General features: G+C 45.6%; 1 protein-coding gene across 12 annotated transcripts in view; it reads left to right on the top strand.

Annotated features, from left to right (window-relative positions):
- THOC5 (THO complex subunit 5) overlaps nucleotides 1-22,083 on the top strand; it is a 47,031-nt gene that overhangs the window by 8,629 nt on the left and 16,319 nt on the right. For 7 of the 12 annotated variants that reach the window (XM_063807492.1, XM_024352504.3, XM_054675350.2 and 4 more), the window contains 10 exon segments: nucleotides 2,026-2,169; nucleotides 3,087-3,200; nucleotides 3,666-3,763; nucleotides 7,151-7,297; nucleotides 9,879-9,993; nucleotides 14,775-14,907; nucleotides 17,500-17,577; nucleotides 18,270-18,310; nucleotides 18,559-18,658; nucleotides 20,804-20,912. In XM_063807492.1, coding sequence (XP_063663562.1) covers nucleotides 2,026-2,169; nucleotides 3,087-3,200; nucleotides 3,666-3,763; nucleotides 7,151-7,297; nucleotides 9,879-9,993; nucleotides 14,775-14,907; nucleotides 17,500-17,577; nucleotides 18,270-18,310; nucleotides 18,559-18,658; nucleotides 20,804-20,912 — 1,079 coding nt within the window. 12 annotated transcript variants of the gene reach the window in all.

Below are 22,083 nucleotides of genomic sequence, written 5' to 3'. Positions count from 1 at the left end.
ACCCCATCTCTACTAAAAATACAGAAATTAGCCGGGCCTGGTGGCAGGTGCCTGTAATCCCAGCTACCCACAAGCCTGAGGCAGGAGAATTGCCTGAACCTGGGAGGCAGAGGTTGCAGTGAACTGATATCATGCCACTGCACTCCAGCCTGGGCGACAAGACCGAGACTCTGTCTCAAAAAATAAAAATAAAAAATAAAAAAAGGAAAGAAAAGAAAAACCCATTTTTTGCGGAGAAATTCAAGTTGGTTGCAGAAATTTGCATAAGTAGCAAGGAGCCTAATGTTAATCCCCATGGGGGATTAACACCATGGGGAAAGTGTCTCCAGGCCATGTCAGAGACCTCACGGCAGCCCCTTCCCTCACAGGCCTGGAGGCCCAGGAGGAAAAAGTGGTTTTCTGGGCCAGGCCCAGGGTCCCTGTGCTATATGCAGCCTAGGGACTTGGTGCCCTGTGTCCCAGCCAGTCCAGGCATGGCTGAAAGGGGCCAATCTAGAGCTTGGCCTGTGGCTCAGAGGGTGGAAGCCACAAGCTTTGGCAGCTTCCAAGTGATGTTAAGCCTGTGGGTGCACAGAAGTCAAGAACTGAGGTTTGGGAACCTCCGCCTGGATTTCAGAAGATGTACGGAAACACCTGGATGCCCAGGCAAAAGTTTGCTGCTGGCGCGCTCATGGAGAACCTCTGCTAGGGCAGTGTGGAAGGGAAATGTGGGGTCAGAGCCCCCACACAGTCCCTACTGAGGCACTGCCTAGTAGAGCTGTGAGAAGAGGGCCACCGTCCCTTCAGACCCTAGAATGGTAGATCCACGAACGGCTTGCACCATGCACCTGAAAAAGCTGCAGACACTCAATGCCAGCCCATGAAAGCAGCCAGGAGGGAGGGAGACTGTATCCTGCAAAGCCACAGGGGTGGAGCTGCCCAAGACAATGGGAAGCCACCTTTTGCATCAGCTTGACCTGGATGTGAGACCTGGAGTCAAAGGAGATCATTTTGGAGCTTTAAAATTTCACTGCCCTACTGGATTTTGGTCTTGCATGGGCCCTGTAGCGCCTTTGTTTTGGCCAATTTCTCCCATTTGGAATGGCTATATTTACCCCCACTGTATCTAGGAAGTAACTAGCTTGCTTTTGATTTTACAGGCTCATAGGCGGAAGGGGCTTGCCTTGTCTCAGATGAGATTTTGGACTATGGACTTTTGGGTTAATGCTGAAATGAGTTAAGACTTTGGGCGACTGTTGGGAAGGCATGATTGGTTTTGAAATGTGAGGACATGAGATTCAGAGGGGCCAGGGGCGGAATGATATGGTTTGGGATTTAAATCTCAACTTGAATTGTATTTCCCAGAATTGCCACATGTTGTGGGAGGGACCCAGAGGGAGGTAATTGCATCATGGGGGCCAGTCTTTCCCGTGCTATTCTCATGATAGTGAATAAGTCTCACGACATCTGATGGGTTTATAAGGGGTTTCTGCTTTTGCTTCCTCCTCATTTTTCTCTTGCCACCGCCACATAAGAAGTGCCTTTCACCTCTCGCCATGATTCTGAGGCCTCCCCAGCTATGTGGGACTGTAAGTCCAATTCAACCTCTTTTTGTTCCCAGTTTCAGGTGTGTCTTTATTGGCAGCGTGAAAATGGACTAATGCAGATGGGAAGTTGCACTTAACAGCACGGACAGTATGATCCCGTTTTGTTTACAAATAAAATGTTTATTTATCCACAATCTTCACTCAGTTTCGGACTGAGAGGCGAAATTATAGGCAATTTTTCCATTTTCTTTTTGATACTCCTCTGTATATTCTGAATCTTTGATACCAGGCATGCATTACTCTGCAATCAGAAAGCAAAAGAGGTTTCTATTTTGAAGAGAAGAAAAGCATTTAATTTAAGGACCAGATCTTTTAGAGACCTGACTGAGGCTTCATTGTTACTGTTTTTATCTAAAAGGAGATGTCAGCCAAGTGTCCCTGATCCCAACAGGGAGACTTTTACCCCATGCACACAGAGCCTTTATCCTTACCTCTACAGGAAGGTAAATACTACAGTGAGGAGGCCGAGGTGGATCTGCGGGACCCTGGCAGAGACTATGAGTTATACAAGTACACCTGCCAGGAGCTACAGAGGCTGATGGCTGAGATCCAAGACCTGAAGAGCAGGGGTGGCAAGGATGTGGTAAGGAGTGGGACCAGGTGGCCGTGAACCTGGTGGGTTTACATAGATGAGGCTGTTTTTGCACCTACCAGGGCCCTTCCTGATCTTGGTCTTCTGTCCTAGCCATGATCAGGTGATTGGAGCCTGAGGGCTCCCAAAACCTGTGAATTTATTGGAACTTCTTATCACCATTCAGTCACCAATTACAGGAATGAAAGTACAGGATAATTAATTTTTTCCCTACTAATTTGATCATTCATCCAATTAATATTTATTAAGTGCCAGGCATTTTGCTAGGTGTTGAGAAATGATGGTACTTATACATTTGCTTGAGACAAAGATTGATGTGTACAAGTAAATTGTAGATACCAAAAATGAAATTATCATTAATAGTAAATGAATAAATGAGGTTTTAGGGGCAGAGAAATTAAACAGTGTGACTAAAAACTCGATAGATAAGTTTTTTTAAATCCACTTTTTTCCCCAGGAATCTCACGTATTTGTGCTTATGCTGACAAGTTTTGTTAGAATTATTGCATTCAATCTATTTTAGCCAAGCTTTATGGCTATAATTCTGTTATTTTCCATTTAAGTTATCCTGTAATGTTATTTATAGAGGTCAAATTTTATGACAAGATGGTACTATTGCTGGGATCTCTGTGTAGGATCTGTAGAGATAGATTGTGCCTTTGCTGCCCTTATTCCATCTTCAATTCCTGTTACTCTAGTCCAAGCAGAAATTACTTTTTTTTGCCCGAGATTCTTAATCATTTTCCTTATACAATCGTCCTCTTATTTTCTTCATGACCCTTCTCATGGTTCTGAGCTCCCTCCGGTGCCGTTTTTGGCCCCAGATGAGGATGGGTCAGTGGTGAGGGACTGAAGGAAGCTGAGCTAGCCCTGTCGTCAGTGGGCTTTACTGTTTTCTTTGCCCACAGGCAATAGAAATAGAAGAACGGAGGATCCAGAGCTGTGTGCATTTCATGACTCTAAAGAAGCTTAACCGATTAGCCCACATCAGGTTGAAGAAAGGAAGAGATCAGACCCACGAGGTAGTAGTTAAAAGGTTTAATTTTAATCTTCCTCCTTTCTCCTCCCCATCCCCTTCTTTTTTTTTTTTTTTTTTGAGACAGAGTCTCGTTCTGTCCCCCAGGCTAGAGTGCAGTGGCACGATCTCAGCTCACCACATCCTCCGCCTCCCAGCTTCAAGCGATTCTCCTGCCTCAGCCTCCTAAGTAGCTGGGATTACAGGCACCTCCCACCACCATGCCTGGCTAATTTTTGTATTTTTTAGTAGAGATGGGGTTTCACCTTGTTGGCCAGGCTTGTCTTGAACTCCTGAGCTCAGGTGATCCACTCGCCTCGGCCTCCCAAAGTGCTGGGATTACAGGCGTGAGCCACTGCACCCAGCCCCATCCCCTTCTTTATTCCCTTTACACCTTCTCTTAGTTTGCTGACCCTCTCCTCTGCTCCATCCTGACTTGCCCTGCTCACTTCTGATCGTATTTTCCTTTCAGGCTAAGCAGAAAGTAGATGCTTATCATCTGCAGCTCCAGAACCTGTTGTATGAGGTGATGCACCTACAGAAGGAGATCACCAAATGTTTGGAGTTTAAGTGAGTTTGGGAGGACAGGGCTTTTGGCACATGTGGTCTTTCGGTAACTGCTTTTTCCCATGTAGCTCACTGCAAGTCTGTTTCTTTTTTTTTTTTGAGACGGAGTCTTACCCTGTCACCCAGGCTGGAGTGCAGTGGCGCAATCTCAGCTCACTGCAACCTCCACCTCCCGGGTTCAAGCAATTCTCCTGCCTCAGCCTTCTGAGTAGCTGGGATTGCAGGCGCCCACCTCCACATCCAGCTAATTTTTGTATTTTTAGTAGAGACGGGGTTTTGCCATGTTGGCCAGGCTGGTCTCGAACTCCTGACCTCAGGTGGTCCTCCCGCCTCGGCCTCCCAAAGTGCTGGGATTACAGGCGTGAGCCACCACTCCCAGCCTAAGTCTCTCTTTAAAAAGAAATCTGATGAGCTTAGAAAACTGTAGGATCTGGGAGAAGGGCAAATTGCAAGGGTGAATGTGGGAGAATTGCAAGCCGTGGTTTCAGGCTGCATAAAGAACCTCAGAAGTCTCTCTGACCTTTTTGAGTTTTGAGCTCTGCACTTGGTAAAAAGCAGGTCTCTCTCCCTATCAGGGGTCTTTACATTACCAGTTTGATTTCTGGGCATGTTGTATGGGAGCAACTCACTTCCAGTCACATTCTTTTAACCTTTTGGCCCAGTTTTCCTTTCTGTAGTCCCAGCAGTTCATTTCTGCAAATGGATTTTATTCTTTGGAACCTGAATTTCTTGCTGCTTAGCTGCCTTCAGGTGAAGAAACTACAGTTTGTCAGTGTCCTTCCTCAAAACCAAGCTGAGAGATGAGAAGGAGGAAGGAGTAAACGGGAAGAGAAGGGGAAGTGTTCTCACTTGATCAGACCTGTTTATGCAAACTGAAAGCAGCTTTTATCTGTAACAAACTTGACATATGCAGGGGCCCTATTAGACATTGGGTCCAGGATATATATATATATATATATATATATATATATATTTTTTTTTTTTTTTTTTTTTTTTTTTTTTTTTTGAGATGGAGTCTTGCTCTGTCACCCAGGCTGGAGTGCAGTGGCGTGATCTCGGCTCACTGCAAGCTCCGCCTCCCGGGTTCACACCATTCTCCTGCCTCAGCCTCCTGAGTAGCTGGGACTACAGGCGCTTGCCACCACGCCCAGCTAATATTTCGTGTTTTTAGTAGAGACAGGGTTTCACCGTGTTAGCCAGGATGGTCTCGATCTCCTGATCTTATGATCCACCTGCCTCAGCCTCCCAAAGTGCTGGGATTACAGGCGTGAGCCACCACACCCAGTGGGTCCGGAATATTTTTAATAATCATGATGCTGATTGATTGTTTTGTTTTTTGTCTTTTTTTTTTTTTTTTTTTGAGACAGGGTCTCACTCCTGTCACCCAGGCTGGTGCAGTGGCACAATCCCGGCTCACTGCAGCCTTGACTTGACTTGGCTCAGATGATCCTCCCATTTCAGCCTCCTGAGTAGCTGGGACTATTGGCATGCGCCACCATGCCTGGCTAATTTTTTGTATTTTTAGTAGTGATAGGGTTTTGCCATGCTGGGCTAGTCTCAAACTCCTGGTTGCAAATGATCCACCTGCCTTGGCCTCCCAAAAGGCTAAGATTAAAGGTGTAAGCCACCAAGCCTGGCCTGATGCTGATTTTTTTCTTTTCTTTTCTTTTCTTTTTTTTTTAAAGATACAGTCTCGCTCTGTTGCCCAGGCTGGAGTGTGGTGGCGTGATCTTGGCTCATTGCAACCTCTGCCTCCTGGATTCAAGCGATTGCATGCATGAGCCACCACACCCAGCTAATTTTCGTATTTTTAGTAAAGACAGGGTTTCACCATGTTGGCCAGGCTGGTCTCAAACTCCTGACCTCAGATGATCCACCCATTTCGACCTCCCAAAGTGCTAGAATTACAGGCATGAGCCACTGTGCCCAGCCCTGATGCTGATTTTTGAGAGGCATCTTTATCTGTTCCACAAAATCGTCACATAATAATAGTTAAATATGAATAGAGGTGAAATCTGCATCAGGTCTGTACTTGAGTTAATAATATTGTACCAGTGTCAGTTCCTGGTTTTGACAATGTATAATGTGGTTAGATAAGATAGTATCATTGGGTGAAGGGTACATGGAGGAAATACATTCTAAGTATTATTTTTGAAACTTCTTGGAGTCTTAAACTATTTCCAAATTAAAAAGGTATCAAAAACAAAATAATGTGATGCACTGGTCTGTAATCATCACCCAAATGGAAACTGACAAACCCAGAATACAGTGGAACTTGCACCTGTTGGGAGGCAGACGGCCACATGGAAGGAGCATAGGCCTTGAAGTTACACAGCCTGGGTTCAAATCCCAGCTTGGCCACTTCCTAGCTGTGGACCTTGGGCAAGCTGCTTACTGATAGAAGCCTCCATCTCAGTCAAAAAATGGAGATTAAAACTCCCCACCTCTTAGAGTTGTTGTGAGGCTTAAATGAGGTGAGGATGACATATAGTGGGTGCTTATTAATATATGATAGCTGCCGTTATCATTACTGTCATCTGACCATAACCTGAGCAGTCAACTACGTTAATACAGCAAAGAGGGTTGGATTTTTTTGAGATGGAGTCTCGCTCTGTCTCCCAGGCTGGAGTGCAATGGCGCAATCTTGGCTCACCGCAACCTCTGCCTCCTGGGTTCGAGCGATTCTCCTGCCTCAGCCTCCCAAGTAGCTGGGATTACAGGCATGCGTCACCACACCCAGCTAATTTTTAGTAGAGACGGGGTTTCACCTTGTTGATCAGGCTGGTCTCGAACTCCTGACCTCAGGTAATCCACCTGCCTTGGCCTCCCAAGGTGCTGGGATTACAGGGGTGAGCCACTGCGCATGGCAGAATTTCTTTTCTTTTATACATATAAATCACTATGTATGCAACGGTTTAAGCCTCTAGATCTTTTTCCTTCCAGTTCTCCCATGCTGGATCTTCCTCATTCTATTCTTATGCGGCTAATGTCTTGAACTTAAGTGCAGACCCTTATATTTATTCCTGTTAAATTATGTCTTGCTTTCAACCCTACAGCCTAGGCCCAGGCTGTAGTGTTTTTATTTGACTTTTTAGCTAGTAGTTCTCCTGCTCAGCTTGGAGACATTTGTAAATTTGATAAGAATCCCTTCCGAGTCTTTAATTCATGGGTAAAAAGGTTGGACAGCATGGATAAGGATCCTATGGCATGTCACCACCTACCTTTCTTCACACTGAAACATCTGCTAATGAGCATTTGTGGAGAAGACTGGATTCCAGGATCCTGTAGACCAGGACTAAGCAGGCATATGTTGGGGATAACTTTGGGCCTGCTTAAACTACAGTTTAGTTTCCTGAGAACAGCAGCTTGATGTCATGTTTTTGTCTGTAGGTCAAAGCATGAAGAAATTGATCTGGTCAGTTTAGAGGAGTTTTATAAGGAGGCTCCACCAGATATCAGCAAGGCCGAAGTCACCATGGGAGACCCTCACCAGCAGACACTGGCACGTCTGGACTGGGAGCTGGAGCAGCGGAAAAGGTAGCATTTCCTCCTTCCTGACCTTTTAACCACAAAGTGTCAGTGCTTTGTCATGACCCAGGATAAGGCAGCAAAACACTGTGCAACTCTCAGAATAGTTTCTAAGACCAAATCCCATTTTATGATTAAATCACACTGGATAGTTTAAACTTCACCAACCTCATCATGGATGGGGTTGGGGTTATAATTGCTTAAGGGTTTTTTTTGTTTTTTTTTTTTTTTGAGATGGAGTCTCACTCTGTCTCCCAGGCTGGAGTGCAGTGGTGTGATCTCAGTTCACTGCAACCTCTGCCTCCCAGGTTCAAGTGATTCTCAGTCCTCAGCCTCCCGAGTAGCTGGGTGGTAGGTGTGTACCACCACGCCCATCTATTATTTGTATTTTTTGTAGAGATGGGGTTTCACCATGTTGGCTAGGCTGATCTCAAACTCCTGACCTCAAGTGATCTGCCTGCCTTGGCTTCCCAAAATGCTGGGATTACAGACGTGAGCCACTGTGCCTGGCCTTTTTTTTTTTTTTTTTTTGAAGAGATGGCGTTTCACTCTATTGCTCAGGATGGAGTGCTGTGGTACTATCACAACTCACTTCAGCCTTGACCTCCTGGGCTCAAGCGATCCTTCTGCCTCAGCCTCCCAAGTAGCCAGGACTATGGGTGCCTGCCACCATGCCTGGCTAATATTTTTATTTTTGTAGAGCAGGGGTCTCACTCTGTTACCCAGGCTGGTCTTGAATTCCTGGCTTCAAGTGATCCTCCCACCTTGGCCTCCCAAAGTGCTGGGATTACAGGTGTGAGTTACCATGCCTGGTCTCTCCTTGAAATTTTAATGCCGAAGACCTTATCTTTTGTACCATAAATCTAATTTTGTATTTGCCTTTCCCCTTATCTATAAGTGTATGCCTATGGCATAAAGCTTTGTAAACACTATTTCAGGAGGTTGTGCAACATTCTAGTGTATATTCTGGTGTATAGAAAAATGCACAAAATTATTCCCCTGTTGGATTTTAGGTTGTTTCCATTTTTTGCTGTCATAAATAATGCTTCAGCCAGGCGAGATGGCTCACGTCTGTAATCCCAGCACTTTGGGAGGCCGAGGCAGGCGGATCACAAGGTCAGGAAATCGAGACCATCCTGGCTAACATGGTGAAACCCCGTCTCTACTAAAAATATAAAAAATTAGCCGGGCATGGTGGCGGGTGCCTGTAGTCCCAGCTACTCAGGAGGCTGAGGCAGGAGAATGGCGTGAAGCCGGGAGGCAGAGGTTGCAGTGAGCCGAGATTGCGCCACTGCACTCTAGCCTGGGCGACAGAATGAGACTCCGTCTCAAAAAATAAATAAATAAATAATGCTTCAAGTCACACTTTAGGTATAAACTTTTCTATATGAATAAATAGGTTTATTTATTTATTTATCTATCTATTTTTTTTTTTTTTTTGACACGGAGTTTCACTCTTGTCGCCCAGGCTGGAATGCAATGGCGTGATCTCGGCTTGCTGCAACCTCCACCTCCCTGGTTCAACCAATTCTCCTGCCTCAGCCTCCTGAGTAGCTGGGACTACAGGCGTGTGCCACCACGCCCAGCTAATTTTTGTATTTTTAGTAGAAGCGGGGTTTCACCATGTTGGCCAGGATGATCTCTACCTCTTGACCTCGTGATTCACCTGCCTCGGCCTCCCAAAGTGTTGGGATTACAGGCGTGAGCCACTGTGCCCGGCCAATTTTTGTATTTTTAATAGAGTTGGGGGTTTCACCTCCGCCTCCCCAGTTTAAGCGATTCTCCTGTCTCAGCCTCCTGAGTAGCTGGGATTACAGGCGCATGTCACTGTGCCCAGCTAATTTTTGTATTTTAGTAGAGACGGGTTTCACCATGTTGGCCAGGCTGGTCTCGAACTCTTGACCTCAGGTGATCCGCCTGCCTGGGCCTCCCAAAGTGCTGGAATTACAGGCATGAGCCACCATTCCCGGCCGAGTCTGGTTCTTAGGAAATTTGTGTCAGTGTCTTAGCAGATGGGGCTGACCTGTCACTCCGCTGTGCAGTCCACTGATTGTGCTGGGCACTGACTTAGCCATCAGTGCTGCATTCTTGTGGCACTGGTCCAGAATCTGTTCCCACCCTGTGCTAACCAGGCCAGTCCATGGGCCTCTTTTGGGTTATATAGCTGCTAAGTCCATGTTTGTGAAAGTTTTAGGTCTTACCTCTCAAGCAAGAAATGGAGCAGAAGATGGCATGTGTATTCCCTAGTGGTTACAGAGCAGACAGCCTCTGGAGAGCAAGAGACATGGATCCAAAGCCTAGCGCAGTGTTTGTTCTTAGCTGGATGCCCTTGGGCAAGTTATCTACTTGCCTGAGCCTTGGTTTCCTCCTTTGGGGATAAGAAAAGTCCCTGTCTTCCAGGGTCTTTATAAGGATTAAATGTAATTATGCTTTTAAAGAGCTCACCAAAGTACCTGGCACACATTGAGTGCTGGATAAACATTGGCAGTTAATCATGGCTGCTACCATTAGGTGGAGTCTGACAGTGAACAGGCATGTTGAGGTATCACTGGGGGATATCAGGTGACAATGCTCTTTCCTCCCCCAACAGGCTAGCAGAGAAGTACCGAGAGTGCCTATCTAACAAGGAGAAGATTCTCAAGGAGATTGAGGTGAAGAAGGAGTACCTGAGTAGCCTCCAGCCCCGCCTCAACAGCATCATGCAGGTGGGGCCCTCTGGCCTTTTGCTTTGCCTTCACCACTGACCAGGCGCTGCCAGAAGCCATGTCACCCTTAGGGCTTTGCCAGGTCTATTACCCTAAATTAGAGTATAGTATAAGGATGGCCTTGTCTGCATCCCTACCCAGTTGGTGTGATAAGCTTGTGTCTGGGAGGAAGAAGTGCTGGCCTCAGGAATATATACACACATTGACCTGGGTGTTTTCATCCAGAGCCTTCTCTGGGTAACGTACTTTCTCAGACTGTGTAAATTTAGTTTACCCCCTGCATGGCCCCCACCGGCCTCACAATCTCCAGGCATCTAAACTTGCTTCCTGTGGATGTCTGTTTGATCCCCCGACCATGCTTCAGGGGCAGACTGCTCAGCAGATCTTCTCACTCTGAAAAAAACTTTACTCATGAGGAAGAGTCAACACTTCGCCTGTAAAACATAATGTCTTTCTGTATAGGTGATCCACTTTTTATTTGCTTTGCGAAGCCAGATTTGGTCTAAATCCTTATAATTTTATGAAGCAAGGTAGATGGCTAATATGAAAGAACTTTGTAAAAGGATCCTAGAGATAAATTTGCTTTTTTTCTTAGGATTTGGCAAGATCTATATTTCCTTTCTTCAACTGTAAGCGTAGAAGGAGAGTTGTTGACTGCTTGTGGTGCCTCATGCCTGTAATCCTAGCACTTCGGGTGGCTGAGGGGGGAGGATCACTTGAGCCCAGGAGTTTGAGACCAGCCTGGGCAATATCGGGAGACCCCGCCTCTACAAAAAAAAATTAACTGGGCATGGTGGCCTGTGCCTGTCGTCCCAGCTACTTGGAAGGCTGAGGCAGGAGGATCGCTCCAGCCTGGGTGATAGAGCAGAAATTAAAAGTTTTGGTTGTACTTAACCAAAGCCTCTGCATGGTTAAATTTTCTCTTGTTACCTGGAAATTTTCTAAATGTCCTTAAATAGGGTACAGGTTAAATAAATTCTTGTATGGTACAGCCTTAGAGCTGTGATGAAAGTATGGAATCAAACCACTGATATTTGAACCACTGACAGAATAACTGAAATATGAAAGAAGATCTGTCATGTTAAATAAGAAATGCAAGTTGTAGAACATATAGTATGGACTCATTTCTATACCTTGGTTTACAAAGTATCTGTAGGGATATATACAAGTAGGAGTTGGGTATATGCGGTATATGCTTGGAAAAGTCTATATTCATAGCAGACCATTAGCAGCTACTTTGAGGACTGGGAACTGGGAGCTTTTGTTTTACAAACTTGAATACCACTTTTTTTTTTTTTTCCTTTTCCTTATCCACCTTTGCCACCACCCCCCATGACTTTAAAATGCTTTTTTTTTTTTTTTTTTTTTGGAGACAGAGTTGCTCTGTCGCACAGGCTGGAGTGGAGTGGCACCATCTTGGCTCACTGCAACCTCTGCCTCCCAGGTTCAAGTGATTCTCCTGCTCTGCCTCCTGAGTAGCTGGGTTTACAGGCACCCGCCACCACACCTGGCTAATTTTTGTATTTTTAGTAGAGATGGGGTTTCACCATGTTGGCCAGGCTAGTCTTGAACTCCTAACCTCAGGTGATCTGCCTGCCTCGGCAAAGTACTGGGATTATAGGCATGAGCCCCCACACCCGGCCTAAAATGCTTTTTTTTTTTTTTTTTTTTTGAGACAGAGTCTCGCTCTGTCACCCAGGCTGGAGTGCAGTGGCGCAATCTCGGCTCACTGCAAGCTCTGCCTCCCGGGTTCACGCCATTCTCCTGCCTCAGCCTCCTGAGTAGCTAGAACTACAAGCGCCTGCCACCATGCCCAGCTAATTTTTTGTTTTGTATTTTTAGTAGAGACGGGGTTTCACCGTGTTAGCCAGGATGGTCTCGATCTCCTGACCTTGTAATCTGCCCGCCTCGGCCTCCCAAAGTGCTGGGATTACAGGCGTGAGCCACCACGCCCAGCCTAAAATGCTTTTTATTTTACTTTATATATTGTACAGTTGGTCCTCATGCACTGTGCAGAATCTGCAAACTTGAAACTCAAGGCGATCTAGTTCAATCTTTCCCGAGTCAAGAAAAAAAAGAAAAAAAAAAAAACAGAAGAAAAGCACACAAATAAAATCTCTGAAACAAAACCTGAATTCATTGCCTAAGGTCTTGAATACAACTTTTAAAAACAATGTACCATATATTACTTTAAAACAGAGTTTTTTATACAGAAAAGCATATAACTCGCAAGTGTATGGCTCAATGAATATTCACTAAGCAAACACATCTGTATAACCAGCACCCAAAATCCCAGAGAAAGAACATTAACAATTTCCTGGAAGCTCCTTTATTCCCCCTCCCAGTCCCTATCTTCCCTCACACCCCAGTAACCATAATCTTGACATCTTAACATCATAGGTTAGTTTTGCCTGTTTTTGAACTCTATACAAAGAGAATCATAGTATATACTCCTATGTCTGGCTTCTTTTGTTCAGCAGTATGTTTCTAAGATTCATCTGTGCTATTGTGAGTACAAGAGTTTGTTTTCATTGATGTTTAGTAATTGGTTGTTTCCAGTTTAGGGCCATTTCAATAATGCTGCTATGAGCATTCTTATACATGTGTTTTGGCATACATGTGTACATCTGTCTGTTGAATATATACCCAGGAATGAAATTCTAGGTCATACAGTATGTTATACATATATTTAGCTTTTGTAGACACTGAAACAGTTTTCTAAACTGGTTGTACCGATTTACAGAAATTCCCACCAGCACCATATGCAAGTTCTAATTGTTTTACATCCTTGTCAACACTTTATACTGTCAGTCTCCTTAATTTTGGCTGCTCTGGAGGGTATCTCATTATAGTTTTAATTTTTATTTCCCTGAGGACTAGTGATGTTGAACACAGCACGTTTTGCCTTTTGGATAACCTCTTGTGATGGGTCTAGGCAAGTCTTTTGCCTGTTTTCTGTTGGGTTGCCTGGAGATGAGTTTTTTCCCAGGTCTTTCCCATTCTGTAACCTCCTGCCTTTTCACTTTGCTAATGGTATCTTTTAATGAGTGCATGTTCCTAATTTTACTAATTATTCTTTTCCTTTATGGTTAGTACTTTTTTTGTGTCTTGTTTAAGAAATCTTTCTATTTAAATCTGTTGTCATCCTGGAAGTGATTTTGTATATAGTGTTAGCTAAGGGTAAAGATTCATTTTTTCTTTCCACATAGGTATTTAGCTGACCATTTATTGAAGACATTCTCTTTCCACTGCTCTGTAGTGCCACTTTTGTTACAAATCAAATGTCTTTGTACATGTGGATATGTGTATAATCTCTGTGTCCATCCTTGCACAGTATCACACCGTCTTATTTACTGTGGCTTTATCAGAAGTCTCAATGCACAGTTCCAACCTATTTCTTCAGGATTGTCTTGGTTATTCTTGGCCCTTTGCATTTACATACAAGTTTCAGAATCAGGTTGTCTGTTTTTACCTGCTGGGATTTTGACAGGGATTACATTGAATCTGCAGACCACTTTAGAATAAATTGTTACCTGGACAATATTTGAGTCTTCCAGGCCATTGACATTCACATGTATCCACTTATTTTAGACTTTTCATTTCTCAGGTTTTTGTGTAGAGGCTTATATGCCTTTCATTTGTTTATTTTATTTTATTTTATTTTGAGGCAGGGTCTTGCTCTGTTGCCCAGGCTGGAGTGCAGTGGTACAATCTTGGCTCACTGCAACCTCCGTCTCCCAGGTTCAAGTAATTCTTCTGCCTCAGCCTCTGGAGTAGCTGGGATTACAGGTGCGTGCCCCCACACTTGGCCAATTTTTGTATTTATAGCAGAGATTGGGTTTCACCATGTTGGCCAGGCTGGTCTCAAACTCCTGACCTCAGGTGATCCACCTGCCTCGGCCTTCCAAAGTGCTGGGATTACAGGCATGAGCCACTGCACCCAGCCTGCTGGCCAGGCTGGTCTCAAACTCCTGACCTCAGGTGATCCACCTGCCTCGGCCTCCCAAAGTGCTGGGATTACAGGCATGAACCACTGCACCCAGCCTGCTTGTTTATTATTTTTTGTTTGTTTGTTTTTTGAGACAGAGTTTTGCTCTTGTTGCCCAGGCTGGAGTGCAATGGCATGATCTCGGCTCACCGCAACCTCCACTTCCTGGATTCAAGTGATGCTCCTGCCTCAGCCTCCCGAGTAGCTGGGATTACAGGCATATGCCACCACGCCCAGCTAATTTTGTATTTTTTTTAGTAGAGACGGGGTTCTCTGTGTCCATCAGGCTGGTCTTGATCTCCCGACCTCAGGTGATCCACCTGCCTCAGCCTCCCAAAGTGCTGAGATTACAGGCGTGAGCCACTATGCCCTGCCTGCTTATTCTTATTTGATGTTTTATTGATGGTATTGAAATGGCATCTTTTTATAATTTCTTTTTTTAAATTGATTTTTATTTTTTGTGGAAATGGCATCTCGCTAAGTTACCCAGGCTGCTCTTGAACTCCTGGCCTCAAGTGATCCTCCTGCCTCAGCCTCCCAAAGTGCTGGGACTATGGGCATAAGCCAGGGTGCCCTGACAGTAGGTAAAATAAAACAATTTTATTTCCTTACTGTTTGTTGCTAGTATAAAGAAATATAATTTTGTTTACATTGAGCTTTTATCCACCTATTAGTTCTATTAGTTTATCATGTATCACTTTTATAAATAATGATTTACGGTCACTAAGTAGCCACTTTTTCCTGTGTGGACTGGCTAAAAAAGGAAGAACAAAAATCTGTCTCTTGTGTGCAGGCTTCCCTTCCGGTGCAGGAGTACCTGTTTATGCCATTCGACCAGGCTCACAAGCAGTATGAGACAGCCAGACACCTGCCGCCTCCCCTCTATGTCCTCTTTGTTCAGGCCACTGCGTATGGGCAGGCCTGTGGTGAGTATGGGGCCTGGGTGAGGACAAGGGGCTATGGGAGCAGCAGCTGTGGCCGAGTGAATCAGTTGGAAGCAGTACCTGCTCAGGAAATTTCTCAGTCCTGCCCGAAGCCCTCAGGTGACAGAAGCTTTCTTCCCTCTGCATTGCCCAGCATGGCTGCTCTGACCAGCTGGCCTAAGGCTGGATTAACCTGATGGGTATTTCACAATGGGTGGCTTTGAGTCATTCGTGAGCCTGGCTGGACAGCTCTTGGGTGCAGAACCCAGGCAGCCTGTCTGGGCTCCCAGGTGCTCACCCCATCAAGGCACGCTTGGCAGTTAGATCAGTGCCTCTTGCTCTGCTTCAGGGTGGGGGTGCCTGGTGAATACAGGTCTCAGCCAGCTCTCCCAGGCTTTCACCATGCCTTGAATCAGGCTGCATGTCTTTGTTGTGAATTTCCAGGTTAGATGATATGTCCTCATTAAGCTTGAGGGCAGCCTGTGACTCTGCTAGGGTTTTGAGAAAATTTTGGAGACTCTGCCTTTTGCCCTAATGCAGCTTTCACCCAGCACCTAAATTTTCTCCCCCACCCCACCCCACCGCATCAGACAGACATATACTGCACCAGTGCTTGCTTCTCCTCCCACCTTGGGCACCAACACATTACTGTCTCTTCTTGTGTCTTCCTCGTCCTTCTGGTCCTCCCCTCCCCTTTGTTCTCCCTCCTGTTTCCATCATCAGCTCATATGAAATCCTCCCAGCCCCCTAGACAGGGTGAGTAATTTTCTTTTCTTTTATGTTTAAAATCGGCCTGTTCCATTCTGATGTTCTTGTAGAATGCTAATATTAAATGGCTGAAAAAAATAGTCTGTTGTTTGCCAGTGCTTGATGGGAGCAACTAGTTGCTTTGGGTGAAGGGTGGTGATTCACATAGGGTTGCCATAGATAAGGCAGTGGTCAGCCACTTGGGGGAAGTTTGCCATCCCTCCTTAGTGTGGCTAGGCAAACCGTTTCAGGTTCTTGGGACCATATGTACCCTTAAGAATGGAGTTGGACGGTGGTGGCCTGTCTGACCTCACAATGCTAGACCCTCAGAGGGGGTCTCAAGACATCACTCAATGAGGTGTCATACCTGGTGTATGCAACAGGCTGTTAGCTCATGTGCTGGAGAGGCCAAGCTTAAGTTGAACAGACCTGGTCTTGAATCCTGGTTTATCAGCCTTATGGCTGTGATGTCTAGCTTCTCTGAGCCTTAAGTTTCTCATCTATAAATGGCTATAATGTATTACTCCTGTAGGGTTGTTGTGAGGATTAAAAAAAAATTTTTTTTTTGAGATGGAGTCTGGCTCTGTTGCCCAGGCTGGAGTGCACTGGCATGATCTTGGCTCACTGCAACCTCTGCTTCCCAGGTTCAAGCAATTCTCCCTGCCTCAGCCTCCCAAGTAGCTGGGATTACAGGCGCCCACCACCGTGCCTGGCTAATTTTTATATATTTAGTAGAGACAGAGTTTCACCATGTTGGCCAGGCTGGTCTCGAACTCCTGACCTCAGGTGATCCACTCACCTTGGCCTCCCAACCAGACATGAGCCACCACACCCAGCCTAAAAATTAATTTTTAATAATGTTATAATTAAAATTACAAGCATCAGCTCATTCAGTCCCCACCACTAATGGGGCAGCTACTATTTTTCTTTTTTCTTTTTTTTTTGAGACAGAGTCTCACTCTGTTGCCCAGGCTGCAGTGCAGTAGCATGATCTTGGTTCACAGTAACCTCCACCTCCTGGATTCAAGCAATTCTCCTGTCTCAGCCTCCCAAGTAGATGGGGTTACAGGCACATGCCACCACACACAGCTAATTTTTGTATTTTTAGTATAGACGGGATTTTGCCATGTTGGCCAGGCTGGTCTCTGAACTCCTGACCTCAGGTGATCCACTTGCCTCGGCCTCCCAAAGTGCTGAGATTACAGGTGTGAGCCACTGCACCCGGCAGCTACTATTTTTCAAGTCCCCTTTTCATAGATACAGAAACTGAGGCTCAGACAGTGACATAACTTTCCAGGTCATGTGTTTGAGAATTGGTTAGGCAGGGACTCAGGTCTGGAACTGGACTGCAAGATCCAAGTTCCTATTCACTGTCCTACTGCCTCCCAGTTAAGTGAGACAATGGCAGCCATGTGCTTGGTATAGTGTAGAATAGAGAATAAGCACTTAGGTGAGAGTCATTGTTTCTGGGATGTGGACAGGTGTGGATTTCTGGGTGAGAACCTCTAAGACAATTGGCAGAGGAGTTCCATGTGGCTTTAGGCCCTCAGTTTGAATTTCTGTGCTTTGGTGTGTACCAAAAAAGAGAGGCATTCACTGCTAGTTTCAGGTGATGCTGGTTTAGGAATTTGTACTTAAGTTCTCTGTTCTCAGTAAATGACGGAAAAAAAAAGCTTAAGTGTCCCACCTTGTTTCCCTTCATCTGGAGCAAGGACTTTTGCCCTTCCACCCTTAGTCAGCAAGGAGCTGGGCAGAGGTGGGAGAAATGCAGCCCCAGAGCTGGCCTACTCACGCTGCTTAGCACCTTTCCTCAGCAGCTTTCCTACCAGACTTCTTCTTGCCCCCCAGATAAGACGTTATCTGTGGCAATCGAAGGCAGTGTGGATGAAGCCAAGGCTCTGTTCAAACCTCCAGAGGACTCCCAAGGTAATGTGGTGGTTGGGATTCGTCCCCCAGGGACACCAGGTCACCATCCAAGGGCAGTCCTGGTCTTTGGAGAACTAGCTGGACTAGTTCTGTGTAGCAGGAAGCTTGACTTGAATGTCTTAGCACCCTGGAGTAGACAGGAAAGAGAGCTCACTTCCCGGAGTCACAAGGTGCGGCCTGTGGATTTCAGCCCTGCCACTCACTAGCTGACTGACCCCAAGGAAGGTATTTAATATTTCAGAGCCTCAGTTTATTCCTTTGTGAAAACAGATAGTAACACCTCATGTAGGATTGTTATGTGGATTAAATAAGGTAATGCACATACGGCCTTTAGCATAATTCTCAGCACATAGTACCCCCTCAAGTTATGCATGCTTCTACTACTATTATTATTTGTGTTACTATTATTACCACAGCCACCACCACCATCACAAGGAGGGGCTTGTGTTCCATCTAAATGACATCAAAAAGCCCTTTGAAAAAAATGAGTTATACGTCATTCTTCTTTTTTCTTTTTTCATCACCATGTTTTCTATACTGAATAAGAAGCAGCAAGTTAATTTATTATTTATTACAGAGAAACTTATTTACAAAAGACAGAGTCAGGGCCCCTTTATGCCATGTGGGTTGGAGTGCTTTAGGGAGCATTTGGAGCCCCCTCACCTCTAGCTGCCTTCTCTCTGTGGCTGCAGATGACGAGAGTGACTCAGATGCCGAGGAGGAGCAGACTACGGTGAGAACCATTTCCTCTTGTGGGGGCATCAAGCAGCTGCATGCACTGGGGCATGCTTGTTCGCAGGTGCCGTCCTCCCTAGAAGCAGAAGAGGTTTGAAAGAAGGTGCTGCTGGGAGGGGAGTCTGACAACCCAGCTAGCTGAAGCAGCAGGTGCCAGGCAGTAGGGCTGAGGCCTGGCTGGTTGGGAGAGGGAAGGGGAGGTTGCTATGACTGATGCTCATCAGCTTGGCACTTTCTTTTGTCCAGAAGCGCCGGAGACCCACACTGGGGGTTCAGTTGGACGACAAACGCAAGGAGATGCTGAAGAGGCACCCACTGTCTGTCATGCTCGACCTGAAGTGCAAAGGTCTGGTTGCACTCACCTTGTTTAAGGGATCTGTAGCACCTAAGAGTTCACCCAGCTGCAGGTGCAGAGGGTCCGGGAGCCAAACACTCATTTGCCCAACAAAGGATTCCCATTTCATATTGCTTTGTCTTTCCTTATTGTTTTGCATGGACTTTGTTTCTTTTTGTTAAATCATAACCGTAACAACATAGCAACAAAACTCCAGTCACATAAGGCAGAAGCTTGAGAAAACTATACCTCTTTCTGAATCTAGCAAGTCAAATATCTAGAACAAGTTGCAAAAGTATACAGGTTTTTAGTAAGACCAACATGTTTAATAAATGTAAGTAGAACTTTGTATTCTGCAGAGTATATGTTTTGAAGTTGGTTTGTATGAAAAAGTACCACATAATAAAATGTTCTAGCAGTAGAAGAGCTAACAGTAAAATTTAAGTTTCCCTCTCACCACAGGTTCCTGTATACCAGTCCTAGGTCTCACCTCCAAGGGCAACCATTATTACAGACTTCTTATGTATTTTTTAGAAAGATTCTTTGCACCTAGAAGCTTTTATACAAATGTATATTTATCTGCTTCCCACTTTATTTTTTACACAAATGGAAATAGGCTCTACGCACTGGTTTTCTTTTTGCTGGTTGTTTGTTTGTTTGTTTGTTTGTTTGTTTTTAGAGATAGGGTCTCACTCTCGTCATCCAGGCTGGAGTACAGTGGCATGATCACGGCTCACTGCAACTTCAACCTCCTGGGCTCAATCGATCTTCCCGCCTCAGCCTCCCAAGTAGCGGGGGCTACAGGCATGTGCCATCATGCCAGTTAATTTTTGTATTTTTTGTAGAGATGGGGTTTTGTCATGTTGCCCAGGCTGGTCTTGAACCCCTGGGCTCAAACGATCCTCCTGCCTCAGCCTCCTAAGTAGCTAGGACTGGAAGCGTGCACCACCATGGCTGGCTTTGAGATAATTTTAGGCTCATAGAAGACTTGCCAAAATAACATGAGTTCCTGTATACTCTTCATTCAGCTTCCCTAAAGTTACATCTTAATTAAAGATGGTATGATTAACAGCGATCCACACCACTCTTAATTTCATTGGCCCAATACTGTTAACAAAATGACAGAATTTTTTTAGTTTCTTCTTTTTTCAATTAATGTCCTTTTTCTGTCCCAAGATCCAAGCCAGGGTCTCAAAGTGCATTTAGTTGCCATGCTCCTTAGTCTGCTCTAGGCAGTGAGTGTCTCAGTCTTTCCTTGTGTTTCATGACCTTGATTAGACTGGGATTATGGATTTGGGGGAGAGAATAGCATAGATGAGGTCGTCGCTATCATGTCATATCAGGAGTACCTGATGCCACTGTATTATTTCTGCTGATATTGACCTTGATCGCTTGGTTCCCTTTCCATCTTGTATTTGTTAGAAGCAGAGTCACTAAGTCCAGCCCACTCTCAAGGGCAGAGAAATTAAGCCCTACCTCTTGGTGGGAAGAGTAGCAAAGAATTTGTAGATGCTCTCCTTGCTTCTTTTTGTTCATTATATTACTGTTGTGATTTTTTTTTTTCTTGAGACAGAGTCTCGCTGTGTTGCCCAGGCTGGAGTGCAGTGGCGCGATCTCTGCTCACTGCAAGCTCCACTTCCTGGGTTCACACCATTCTCCTGCCTCAGCCTCCCAAGTAGCTGGGACTACAGGTGCCCGCCACCACGCCCGACTGATTTTTTGTATTTTTAGTAGAGACGGGGTTTCACTGTGTTAGCCAGGATGGTCTCGATCTCCTGACTTCATGATCTGCCCACCTTGGCCTCCCAGAGTGCTGGGATTACAGGTGTGAGCCACCGCGCCTGGCCGATTTTGTTTTTATAGTAAATGATTGTAAAAGTCTCTTTGAATTTTTCTATAATTCTGTTTTTCTTTTTTTGTTATAATTTCAACTTTTATTTTCAATTCTGGGGATACATGTGCCGATTTGTTACACTATTTTGCGTGGTCCTGAGGTTTGGGGTATGAATGATCCCGTCACCCAGGTAGTGGGCATAATACCTAGTAGTTAGTTTTTCAGCACTTGACCCCCCCCCGCCCCTTACTACCCTCTATGACTCTGTTGACTCTGCTTTGAGTGTTTTGACTCATAAATTCTCTCATCTTCCTCCCCTCCAGATGACAGTGTGCTTCACCTGACTTTCTACTACCTCATGAACCTCAACATCATGACAGTAAAAGCCAAAGTGACAACTGCCATGGAGCTGATCACCCCCATCAGTGCAGGGTATTGAGCAGGCGCTCTGGGCAATGACATGCGGGATGGGGAGGTGATGAGAGCCTCATTGTGGGGCTGCTCTCGGTTCCTCCCTCTGGCTCTGGAGAGGGCTACGGCTGTGTTGACTTGTCTTGTATCCAGATGGACCAGAAGTCCTGGCACATCGCTGGTATTTAGAAAGCACTCTCTGACTTTAATTTGTGAAGTCCTCTTACTACACAGCAGATGATAAAAGTGACAACAGCATATTTGCAAATTGAGTAGGTGGGGCAGAGCACCAGCTTTTTGCTACCGGTGGAAAGTGTGAATATAAAATGAGATTTGGCAGACATTATTAGGTTGCCAAATTCAGGCCACTCTTTCCCTTTTCTCTTTCTATGCCAAGGTGCTGGGATTTTTGCTCCCCAGCTCAGCCCAAGCCCATGTCCTTATCTGGGTGGTGGGAGGACTGTGGTGGGTCCCTGTGAAAGTTTTGAGAAGAGTGAGCAGAGGCACAGTAATGACAGCCATCATCGCATCCCCAGGAAGGCCCTGACTACAGTGTTCTTTTTTTAATTTCTATTTTTGTTGATACACAGTCTCACTATGTTGCCCAGACTGGAGGACCATGGCATAATCATAGCTCACTGTGGCCTCAAACTTGTGGGCTGTAGTGATCCTCCTACCTCAGCCTCCTGAGTAACTAGGACTACAGGTGCACGCCACCATGCCTGGCTGACTTTCTATTTTTATTTTATAGAAACGGGGTCTTGCTGTGTTGCCCAGGGTGGTCTTGAACTCCTGGCCTCAAGCACTCCTCCCGTCTCTGCCTCTCACAGTGCTGGAATTCCAGGCATGAGTCACCATACCTGGCCCAATCATGGCATTCTTCTTCTGCAAACATGGGCGGGAAGAAGGGTCATGCGGGGCTGAGGGTGAAATAGCTTCCATTCACAAGAGCACTGCCCTGACCTAGTCCCACTGTCAGCTGTAGAAAGACCACTGAGGCTTAGGGAGATACAGCTCTGGTGCCTGGTAGAGCAGGGCTCTTTCCACCCCTTCCAGTTCTCCATGATGCTGGTGTCTCTTGGGTTTTAGACTGCCCTTAGAGTCCACATCCCCTTCAGGCCATAGCAGCTTTGGCTGCTGTGCCTGAGAGTGTTGTTGGACACCCCCAGGGGTGCTCTGGATGAAATTGCCC

Source organism: Pan troglodytes, chromosome 23, assembly GCF_028858775.2.
Source record: "Pan troglodytes isolate AG18354 chromosome 23, NHGRI_mPanTro3-v2.0_pri, whole genome shotgun sequence".
Classification (NCBI taxonomy): domain Eukaryota; kingdom Metazoa; phylum Chordata; class Mammalia; order Primates; family Hominidae; genus Pan; species Pan troglodytes.
This window is presented reverse-complemented; position numbering and strand designations above follow the sequence as displayed.